The 11,251-nt window shown below is 37.6% G+C and overlaps 1 protein-coding gene across 1 annotated transcript; it reads left to right on the top strand.

Moving 5' to 3' along the window:
* The first annotated feature begins 2,903 nt into the window (after nucleotides 1-2,903).
* LOC6554506 (CCR4-NOT transcription complex subunit 9) lies at nucleotides 2,904-4,134 on the top strand. The gene is made up of 2 exons (XM_001980996.3): nucleotides 2,904-3,771; nucleotides 3,825-4,134. Exons 1-2 carry the CDS (start codon nucleotides 2,904-2,906, stop codon nucleotides 3,854-3,856), a joined length of 900 nt encoding a protein of 299 aa, XP_001981032.1. The 3' UTR covers nucleotides 3,857-4,134.
* Nucleotides 4,135-11,251: the final 7,117 nt, after the last annotated feature.

Below are 11,251 nucleotides of genomic sequence, written 5' to 3'. Positions count from 1 at the left end.
TATGATTTGTGGTCACAGTCCGCTTATGTAAAAGTTTTAATAGAATGAACAATTTTTGGAAAAGTTTCATGTACATACAGATAGCCAGATAGACAGTCAGACTGATCAAGACTAAACATATATACTTTTTATGGTCGTGTGTCCTTCACTACGTTGCAAAATTCTACTGAAATCAATATATCCATTGCAAGGGTATATGTACATACATATTGGCTGCAGGCCTTCTGACAACTGACAGTTTTTGTTCCCGGTTACATTTTTTTATTTACAAAGATTGTTGGTGCCGGCTGCCAAATTAAATTATATTAGCATATAACCGAATGAAGTTACATATTTAAATATATTATACTCGTAGAGTAGAAGGGTATACTAAGAAGGAAGTGTTTTGATTTGCCACATAAAGGTTTTGCCATGCCTACAAACCGCCCAAAACGGTCACGACCACACTTTTGAACCAATTTTTATTTTTATTTTCATTATTTTATTTTTTTATGTAATTTCTACCGATATTCAAGAAAATAAAGAAATTTTTCGTTTGCACTTTCACTAGCTGAGTAACGGGAATCTGATAGTTGGGGAACTCGACTATAGCATTCTATCTACTTTTTGTTCTATTTAAAATAATCATTTTTTCCATAACATTTTCTCCCCTGCAATTACAGTACCTAACATTTTTTTATTTGTCAAATTGAACACGACCAAGCCAATTCCTATCGATATGCTAATAACTTTTTGGAAATTTCGAAACCCTGTAAAGAAGTCAGGGTAAGCCATTGATATTGTTAAAGAGCCATGGAAAGAGAACGCGCTAGAACCAGAAGCAGTGACAGATTTCTTAATGTGTTTAATCAGAATCGAAAAGAAGCGGTAGACGGCCGTTTGGCTTCTTAGAATTACATATGCAGCTGTGCCTTTTTTTTGTCAATAAGTCTGGTAATTCTTAGAATGACAACGAAATAAGTGGCCAACATTTTCTCTATTTAGCTATTTATAATGGATATATTAAAGAATACAATTAAATTCTTTAATATATTTAGTGATATGAAACATTATATCTGATAGTTGGGGAACTCGACTATAGCATTCTATCTACTTTTTGGTCCTTCTTTAATAATCATTTTTTCCATAACATTTTCTCCCCTGCAATTACAGTACTTAACATTTTTTTATTTGTCAAATTGAGCAAAGCCAATTCCTATCGATATGCTAATAACTTTTTGGAAATTTCGAAATTTAAGCCATGGATATTGTTAAAGAGCCATGAAAAGAGAACGCGCTAGAACCAGAAGCAGTGACAGATTTCTTAATGTGTTTAATCAGAATCGAAAAGAAGCGGTAGACGGCCGTTTGGCTTCTTAGAATTACATATGCAGCTGTGCCTTTTTTTTGTCAATAAGTCTGGTAATTCTTAGAATGACAACGAAATAAGTGGCCAACATTTTCTCTATTTAGCTATTTATAATGGATATATTAAAGAATACAATTAAATTCTTTAATATATTTAGTGATATGAAACATTATATCTGATAGTTGGGGAACTCGACTATAGCATTCTATCTACTTTTTGGTCCTTCTTTAATAATCATTTTTTCCATAACATTTTCTCCCCTGCAATTACAGTACCTAACATTTTTTTATTTGTCAAATTGAACACGACCAAGCCAATTCCTATCGATATGCTAATAACTTTTTGGAAATTTCGAAACCCTGTAAAGAAGTCAGGGTAAGCCATTGATATTGTTAAAGAGCCATGGAAAGAGAACGCGCTAGAACCAGAAGCAGTGACAGATTTCTTAATGTGTTTAATCAGAATCGAAAAGAAGCGGTAGACGGCCGTTTGGCTTCTTAGAATTACATATGCAGCTGTGCCTTTTTTTTGTCAATAAGTCTGGTAATTCTTAGAATGACAACGAAATAAGTGGCCAACATTTTCTCTATTTAGCTATTCGTAATGGATATGTTAAAGAATACAATTAAATTCTTTAATATATTTAGTGATATGAAACATTATACATATGTATGTATATGGACACTGATACTTGATATCATGACTGAAACCGACCGGCCTGGTTAGACAGAATACTAATTTCATAATTCGCGACCAAACAAAAAGATCGGTGATTGTCCGGTGAAGATAAGAAAAAGTGCTGACCGCGCATTTGTCTATTTTTGCTTTTATGATGCATAATTTAATTAATATACATTACGCTGGCATAGGCAAATATTATTTGAGAACGACCGCAGCTGGCGAACAGTACACATAGTTTGACAATCTCTGTTTATCGCGGCCAGATACATACATATGTACATATGTATGTATGTACGTTCATATGTATGTTCACATTAGTTTAACTTATTCTTTTTTTTAATTTTAGTAGTCCGAATTAGCAAGGCAAATTTGTGCTAGTGACAGGTCAGCAAGTCTTTTTTCTAATAATAAAGCTGATGCTAATTAACACGATGCGCATGCATTTTCAGGCCCGCACATTCAGAAGACCAAGGCAAATTTCCGTTTCCGATTTGCATTATCCGCTTATTGGAAGGAGTCCCATTTCCACACATGAACTATTGCAAATTTGTTTGATTTCGATTTCATGGGTAAGTTTGTATGTACATACATATGTCTTTGCCTTTTGTTATGCATAATTCATGGGCCGTATGGTAATAAGACACTTCCCGGCAGTTCCACATTATAAATGTGTTTTTTTCTATAAACGTAAACCGAACGAGAATTGCTTAGATAAATGAGTCAAAGTATAAAAACATGCAGTGTTAGGCATTAAACAACCATATCTTATAAAAAAACATCATTTATACAAAAAGCTGCAATCAATCAGCTTGATTTAATACATATTCCACAGCTTATGCGGAAATATTAATTACTCAATACCTAGAAGAACAAAATGAGTGTGCCAAACATGGATTGTGAACAGCGCGGCGATATAGACCCTGTCTACGGCTGGATCGCCAACCTGTGCAACAAAGAAACGCGTTTTTGGGCCATGTTGGAGCTATGCGAAAGACGCAACCACATCGACAGCCTAGGACTCTTGCTGTGGCATTCCTTTGGAGCTGTGAGTGGTTTGCTGCAAGAGATTGTGTCAATATATCCAGCAATTTATCAAGATATTGAATTAACCGGCCAACAGTCGCACCGGATTTGCACTGCCATCGGGCTGATTCAGGTCATGGCCTCACATCCCTTCATTGGTATTCAACTCATACGATGCCAATTCATGTGCTATTTAATGCCATTGCTTAAGATGACCTCTCAAACTCGGGCCGTTGAGCATGTTCGCCTGTCAGTTTTGGGCGTCATTTGCGCTCTACTGAAATCGGATCATGCGGAGATCGTGGTTTATTTTTTGGGCACTGAATTAATTCCACTTATTCTGCGGCAGCTGGAATTGGGTACCACAATGAGCAAGGTGCTCTGTGCATTCGTCTTGTACCGCACCTTGGAACACGAAGTAGGCTTAAAGTTTGCCAGTCGAAGGCTGGCACGAAGGCTGCATCTAATCCATACTTTAGCCAGGGTTGTGCACCAACTGACACTGGAACCGGAGCCCAGGGTTCTTAAACATGTAGTGAGGATCTATTCTCGCCTGGCGGATCATCCCCAGAGTCTGGAGCTGATCGTAAAGCTATTGCCGGCACAGATTCGGAACGGCTATTTCTGCCAGGAAGGATTAGCGGGCTTTGAGAGCGCCTCACTAGAGCTGGCTAATCTTAACCGTAAGCTGGTCAATAAACATGAGAAAAAAGACAAAGGTAAGGGATAGTAAAACTTACAGGATCCGTTGATATAAATATTTTCTTTTTAGCTTGTGATGATTCCGTGCCGGAAAAGCATTGAAGCAAAATTTCTCGCCTCATTAGGGCTCCTTTCCCTAATGGTCCTTATCAATGCATACAAATGGTGTACCAAACAGATGTTTTATTTGGTGGCAAGAGTATACCATGTAAATTTCATTTATATTTCTACTGCTTATCTCTGGTTGGTGGATATGTAAGGGTTCCCTCTGAGCATTAAGTTGGCATAATGCAATAAACAGATCGTAAATATTTTGATACCATTTCTCCACCGTAATTGACTCGACGTTACTTCGAATGTCAAACAATAAATTCAATTTCCAATCAATAGCCCCGAAAATAAAAACTCAGTTGCACACACACATGGCAGTTACCCTAAACCCTACCACGCACGTGTATGGCTCATGGCTCATGGCTCATGGCTCGACTTTTGACATGTATACTTAGTGAAATAATCGAATGAACAAAAGGTGAAAGCAAACGGAGTAACACTGGTGTTGTAAGCCAAAGCAAGCGGAAAATAAATGCAAAAGGCGATAGACGCCAAGTATTTATAACAGTAAGAAGCATCAGGGTTTCATATAGCAGCTTATATATGTACATATCTGTACCCAACTAAAGGGAAATGCACAAAAAAATCATTCCTAAAGAAATTATAAACCTTAAAATGTTTACAAATTGTAAAATAACTTGACTTGCGTTTAATAGAAAAATGGTTCTTGAATAAACATTTTTCATTTAAGAATATATATATGTATGTTAAGTAAGGTGAAATAAGCCAAAAAGCCATTTCGTAGTTCGTTTACAGGGCACAAATTGAAATCTATAAAAATTGTATCTTGACGGTTTGAAAAATGCGTAAGTGTTTATCGGAGGTAGAAAAAACGTATGCAAAGTGGCTAAAGCAGGGAATAAACAGCCAGGCAACAACAATGACAGTCAAACAATGCAAATCAATTTAAATTTTCATCTCACATGACGCAGTCGACGAAGAAGGGCGGGAAGCAAGGGCGCAAAAATGTTCAGAAAATGCGTGAGAAAATCAGAAAAGCAACCGCAATCTCTTACCAAATTGTTTCGAGGGTTGCCATTGCCTTTTTTCGCTCTCCGTTAGCTTTGCCACGCAACTCAATCATAAGTAAATATCTGCCTCGCACACACGCACGTGAAAAAAGACGCAGCTTATTATGCCCACGGGTAAAATATAAAGGGAATATAGGGAAGCGGTTTAACGGCTGAAAAGTAGCACGTTGGCAGGCAAGACACGTTCTAATAGATTTTTTTCAGCCTCTCGCCTTTTGACGCCTGGCAGGCCATACAAGTAACACATGTTGCTTTTGTTTGGCTTCCTGTCACACACAAGGATGAAGAGAAGGAATCCTTCACTTGCATACAAAATTACACTTTCACTGCGTCAAATATCGCATAGTTTTTATTTCACTTCGCTAAAAATCTTTTTATTCGTTTTTACTATTAGGTTATTAGAAAATTGTAGTTGTAAAGTTAAAAAATGGTTGCTAAATTCTTTTAATATCTTTTACATTTTCGTTTTTCCTAAATGTTCTGAACTCACCAAACTAAACTCCTAATTTTGAGCGTGAAGATTTAGTATTCACCTTTCGACCACAGTAAGTGCGTCAGTTTTAAAATGAAAAAAGGATTTTAAGCCACAAATGGGCATTGATTAGCCAGGCGGATAGGGTGGCATCCATACATACATATGTTCAAATGTACATATATGAGCATCAATCTATGCAAATTGCTTGCAATTGACTGGCAACCCAATCCGAAAATTATGCCATCAGCGCTCCACGGACAACAATGAAGATGAACAGCGCTTCTGACTGGTAATCGCAATCGAAGCTGCTGGATTTGACAGGAGAGGGAACCTGACGAAGATAGCCAGCGGGTGGTAAAAGGTACCAAGCGCAGGAAGACAGCCAGAGCCGGAAGCTGGCAGACAACTAATTGGACATCCGTTGGTCCCGGCGCTCATCGACTTTGTGCCAGGACAAGGGCAAGGTAAAGGCAACTTAAGGATTCTTTTCCACCGCCTTTCTTTCTTCTACTGCTAAGTTGTGCGCTACGTTATTAACACCATATTGAGTAAAAGTCCGGGAGCCTTAGAAGCGATAGCGGAGCTAAAAGGTCCTCATGACTGGCAGTTGACGGTGGGACCTGCCATTTCGATTCTAGCTATGTATATGTCCGTTGGGACACAAAAGAACCTGAGGAGCTCGAATTGCCGGTGTCGTTTGGCTTGATTTAATTGAAGCCGATTTCCCAGCTGGATCCTGCAGCACAGGCCACCAGCAGGGCAACCTCATTAGATCAATCCATGTTCTAGCTCACGTCCCGCTACGCTGCCGCTTATAAGAAAACGTGGACGTTTGCAGTGCATCTTTTTACAGTAATTTATTTTTACCACTATTGTCACACTATTAATACGACTTCAACCGCATGCGTTTAAAGTCCCGTATTTATCGGACGCCACAACAAAGCGGCTAAGAGATCAATGGACTTGCCAGGGCTTTCACTTCAAAAGTTCTGCGACGGAAACCACTTCAAAAGCCGTCGTTCAGTGGTGCAGCACTGCTTCGTTGACACCTGCCTGTAGCCAACAGACCACCCCTTTGGTGATTCATTAGCTACCCGCATCAGCTTGTTGGCCCGCTTTATGCTGAACACTCCTAAGCTAAATTAAGTTTTGATAATTCCTAATAATCTATTCAAGCAAGTTTTCAAAAATGTTGGTTCACTTGCCTGCCATTCTGAGTGGTTTTAATGGGTGTGTTAGTAATGGATTGAAGCGCGGACCAGGGAGGTACACGTTTGTTGTCCTGGCTCCTTTCCTTTAGAGCGAATTGAATTTCGAAATTTACTTAGATTTGAATTGTAAGATAGCTAGAAACTTATTAGATCGGAAAACAAAAAAGCACACACAAAAGTTTTGCGGTGCCTTCGCTAGCTAACACTGTTCAAACAAGTTACGTTAAATAATAATATTTCAAAAATTTAATTAGAATTCAGAGTTATGCAAATGAAATATATTAATATAATTTAACATTGAAAACAGATCAAGCTTAGTTATGGTAGTAATAGGGCATGTAAATTAGGTTTTTAATAATTTGATATTACTAAACTTAAACTTTTTGACCTCAACGCTGTCATAGCCCGGAATCCAATTTAATGCACTTGCAGTTACTAACAAAGAAAATATTATTTTAGTTTTGGAGGTAACTATCAATCTCTTGATTTTTTTATTCATTTTTATAAGACAAAATTTTCCTTTTTTTTGCGGTGTAATGGCTTTAAACAACTTTCCTGTCAACAACTATTGTTCAAAAGTTTTGAATTGAGAATATTAATTTAGCCGATATACATGGGCGAGGGAGCGGTTGGGAAAGCAAAACAAACGGTACAAGTTTTGCGGTTGCACAGCCCAAAACCAAGCCGAAAAGAGAAAACCGGCGGGGGCGGATCAGGTACGATACGTTATGGAGGATGTTCATCGTCGACCTCAATGCGACAAGGTGCCGGCTTAATGTGGTTTTTGCGGCGTACTTTCTATTAGGCTATCGGAAGTATAATCAAGAACACTCTTCTCCTCACACCCACTAGCCGCACACCGCCATGAGTATTCCACCATCGGGAACAACCACTCAGCGACGCACACGGTCTTTGGGCCAATTAGCAATGTGTCCAACGAAGCTGGCTGTGGGCATGGATTTGTTGTGGCGAAATGAAGTGGAGTCCAATAATTAGGGGTTGGAATTATTTCGAGTACGGTAAATAACTCTGTTACTTGTCATTTCAATCTATGTAGAAGAACAAAAATTTGCGATAAGCTAGCAAGCATGCAAATCTCAAGAAATGCAAAATTCTTTCTTGTTTGTAAATATATTAAAAATGCCCCGTTCAAATTATTCAATAATTTTTGTATACAAAACAATTATCCTTTTGTAACTTTTGAATTTAGGGATGATTCTACAACCTTAATTTATCTAAAATACACGGCTTTTTCTTGTATGTATACAACAGAATTTGAGTACGAATCTTATTGAGCCGCTGGGCACACAGTACAGTCTCCAGCGCGTGTTCACCTGCAGGGAATTAGCATGCAAAGCCGTACCCCACCAGAAAACAGCTCCCCCACAGAGGGGGCGGGTCAGGTTATGAACATTGCGCTCATCATCGAAGGCCCGCCGGCTAAACTGGCGGATGGCAGACGGCAGCTGTTCGAGTGCCCATTCTCCCACCCACGCCTCTGGAGTTGTGTCCGAAAAATGTTTCCCCTACATTTGCATGGTAAAACGGCTACAAGGAGTGGTGGTCAATTTGAGCTCGGAGTGTTGTACTACACTCAAAGCCCATTCAATCACGCAAGCACTGAAAAAAGCCAACAAAAAGACTTAAGGAAAAGAGACTGAATATTTTTTTATGATTATTGAAAATGTTCTTTCAAAATTCTTCGTCAGCGAAAAATTTTTTAATTTTTTAGCTAAAATTTTTAAGAATTTTTAAATTAATATACCAGTTGAAAACAATATGAACGGCATCTAAAGAAAATTAATATATAAAATCGAATTAAGTAATCATGTAGTTTCCTTTTCATAAATTGCAACCCTTTTTTTTAGTGTAAACGCATATCCCATTCAATCATAGTTGACGGAGAGTCAAAGGAACTTTGAAGCCTGGAACCAGAGCCAGAAAGAGAAACTAAACCATGGGAGGACATGAATCTCGAACTGAGACTGGGTACACCGGTAACAACTGTCCAATTCAGAAACTGCTCGCCTCACATTTGCTTTGCTTCATGCAAGGTACACATGTTTGTTACCTGCGTGAAGGCGGAAGCTGGTGGCAGAGGTTGGCATGGAGCTAGCGCAGCTTGTTTCCGGTCCACCAGACCATGCAATACGAGAAAAGAAAGCAATTGGGCGCCGTACACTGTTGCATTTCGAGGGAAATGCCTGAGCAATGCTTCAATATATTCCACTCCCTAATGTGCGCCCAAAGCATATCAAAATGGAAAAGCAAGAAAATAAAAACAGTTGTCCATTATTGTCATCCAAACCTTACTTACGAATTATCCGTACTTTACACAAATTGGCAAAAAAAAAAAATTTTATTTTTTTCTTTTAGATTTTATAATTCCCGACATCATGACGTTGATAGGGACGGCCATGGCTAGATCAAATTTCGTTTTATGACATAGCTGATGAACATGAGCTAATTCGGTAGGAAATCTTTTTTCAATTCCGCGACCATTTTTATGCGAATGATATATGTATATGTCGTTCACTTCCAAAATGAGAATTTTAATGCCTACATTATTAAAATGAAGCGGTGAATTGCAATATAACAATGTGGTTGCGGAATTTAAGCGCAGTGTCTACAAATCTCAATTAACATTCATCACACTCTTGATAAGTCAAGAAGGGAGTGAGAGGCAACACACTTTCGGCTCCTTCTCCTCTACAGCTTCCTTCGACTGAGCGCGCCTCTCTTATAGCTTCTGCCCGTGTAATCCGCTTAAGGAACCCAACAGGAGCCGGAAATGAAAACCATACAGTATACAATGCAACAGTGAGAGAAAGGTGAGCTCGTCGCCGCAAAAGACAGAAAACGACTCCGGAACAAAGAAGAATTGATTTGTATTAAGTTGGTCGAGGTCAGGCGAACTGTTTCCGCAGCTTGTTTTGCTTCTTTCCCACTGAAAAAAATTGAATACGTTCATTAACATATTACTATATAATCCAATTGTAAAGGAGTATGGTAAAGTAAAATAAATAAAGATTTAATGAAGTAAATTTTTGGATTTTTAAGTATAAATATATTAGGCTCAATTTTTTAGTGGTATCACTTGTGTTTACAATGATAGAAAGGAGTTGAAAAGGAATTACGACTCTTAAGCCGTAGAGGAAATGAATAACTGCGAGGTTCAGCGACAGTATCCTAGAATCGCTCAAGATGGGGAGCTGACAAGACCTCACCGAATTCTCCCAATATGTGTTACGCCCCTGGTGCCTGTAAATGGCTTTTCATTTTCTTCATTCCGCTCGCCAACCAACTCATCTAGCTAAAATTATTACGCCCTTATTCCATGAAATGTGTATTGCTCTTGAAATTAATTAATATCCACATATTGCCATTTATGGAATTTTTGTCGTTTTTATTATTGCAAATTTTATTCAATAGTTGACATTAACATTTTACAGAAATGGTATTTAGTCACTTTTTTCAGAAAACTTGCAATTTATTTCGTTCCAATGCGTGGATTAAAAATGCAATCATTAATTATTACCTAAGTGGTGCAACCATACTGACAATTATATAAAAATTAAGAAGAATCGCTAAAGTCATCAACTATAAGATACCCGTTACTCTTCACTTTATTTTACATACATTAAGACTTAACTGCATACTGAACACTAAAGTCATCGGCAACGCTTTGCCTTAAACCGAAAATTGTAGTAATCCATAACCTTAAACAAAAACTTTTCGAGCTATTAAAAAGAACTTATTTAGGCGTAGAAAGGCTAACGGTTGCAAATTGCTTAGGCGTTGCTAGAATCAATAGGCTTGTCCACAGATCTGTAGCTCCTATAGTTCACTTTCAACAGACAGACAGATAGACATGCTCATCAACAAATCTGGTAAGCCCACTGCATTTACGAGTAACGGGTATAGTAAGATATTGGAATTTATAAATACGTAAGCAATTGCAATGCGAATTCATTATTTATTCATGGTTTTGTTCGCATAAGGCTCATATTGAGAATATGAATTATTTCATAGACACGTTGGAGGGTGGGGATTATCATGGCATGGGAATTTATATCGATATAACTTTCTAAAATAAAAATTTTAATTTTTGTTATACGGACTTCGCCTACCAGATAGTATTATGCATTGTATAGCATAGTTTATTATATTAAAGCTTTTCAAACATAGTCTTTACCAGAAGTCCACTTTTTTTTCCTCTCTAATGGATCTCCAACGTGTCAGTCAAAGATTTTATTGTTCCTTCTTATTTTTCTTGCATTCTTTTCAACACTAAACAAACAACATTCAATCTTTCGCTTTCTTTAAATTTTATTTTACATGAGTACGTATTCTGTTTTATATTCTTTTGCTTCGCTCGCTTGATGCGTGGACTACCGTGGCAATTGTTAAATCGCGTAGTTGTATACATACATTAAAATAAATATATATCAAAGTGAATGCATCGCAGAAACGTATTTTAAAAAATAAAAGAGAAATCTTTTTAATATTTGTTTGTGCTAGCTTTAAAAGGTGTTACACCCTCAACTCGCTACACATATAAATGTATATGCTATTTTCTGTGCTGGCTATAAAAGGTTTCATCCACTCAAAAAGCTACACATGTAAATATATATGCTATTTTTTAAAAGGTATCAAAACCATTACAACT

Source organism: Drosophila erecta, unplaced genomic scaffold, assembly GCF_003286155.1.
Source record: "Drosophila erecta strain 14021-0224.00,06,07 unplaced genomic scaffold, DereRS2 tig00000000-arrow-pilon, whole genome shotgun sequence".
Classification (NCBI taxonomy): Eukaryota; Metazoa; Arthropoda; class Insecta; order Diptera; family Drosophilidae; genus Drosophila; species Drosophila erecta.
Note: the sequence above shows the minus strand (reverse complement) of the source record. Positions and strands in the feature narration are given on the sequence as shown.

Bases quoted from the DNA above. Each gene is read 5' to 3' on its own strand.
- LOC6554506 (XM_001980996.3), top strand. From the start codon at position 2,904: ATGAGTGTGCCAAACATGGATTGTGAACAGCGCGGCGATATAGACCCT. The intron at 3,772-3,824 runs GTAAGGGATAGT...TTTTCTTTTTAG, and splicing joins ACATGAGAAAAAAGACAAAG to CTTGTGATGATTCCGTGCCG.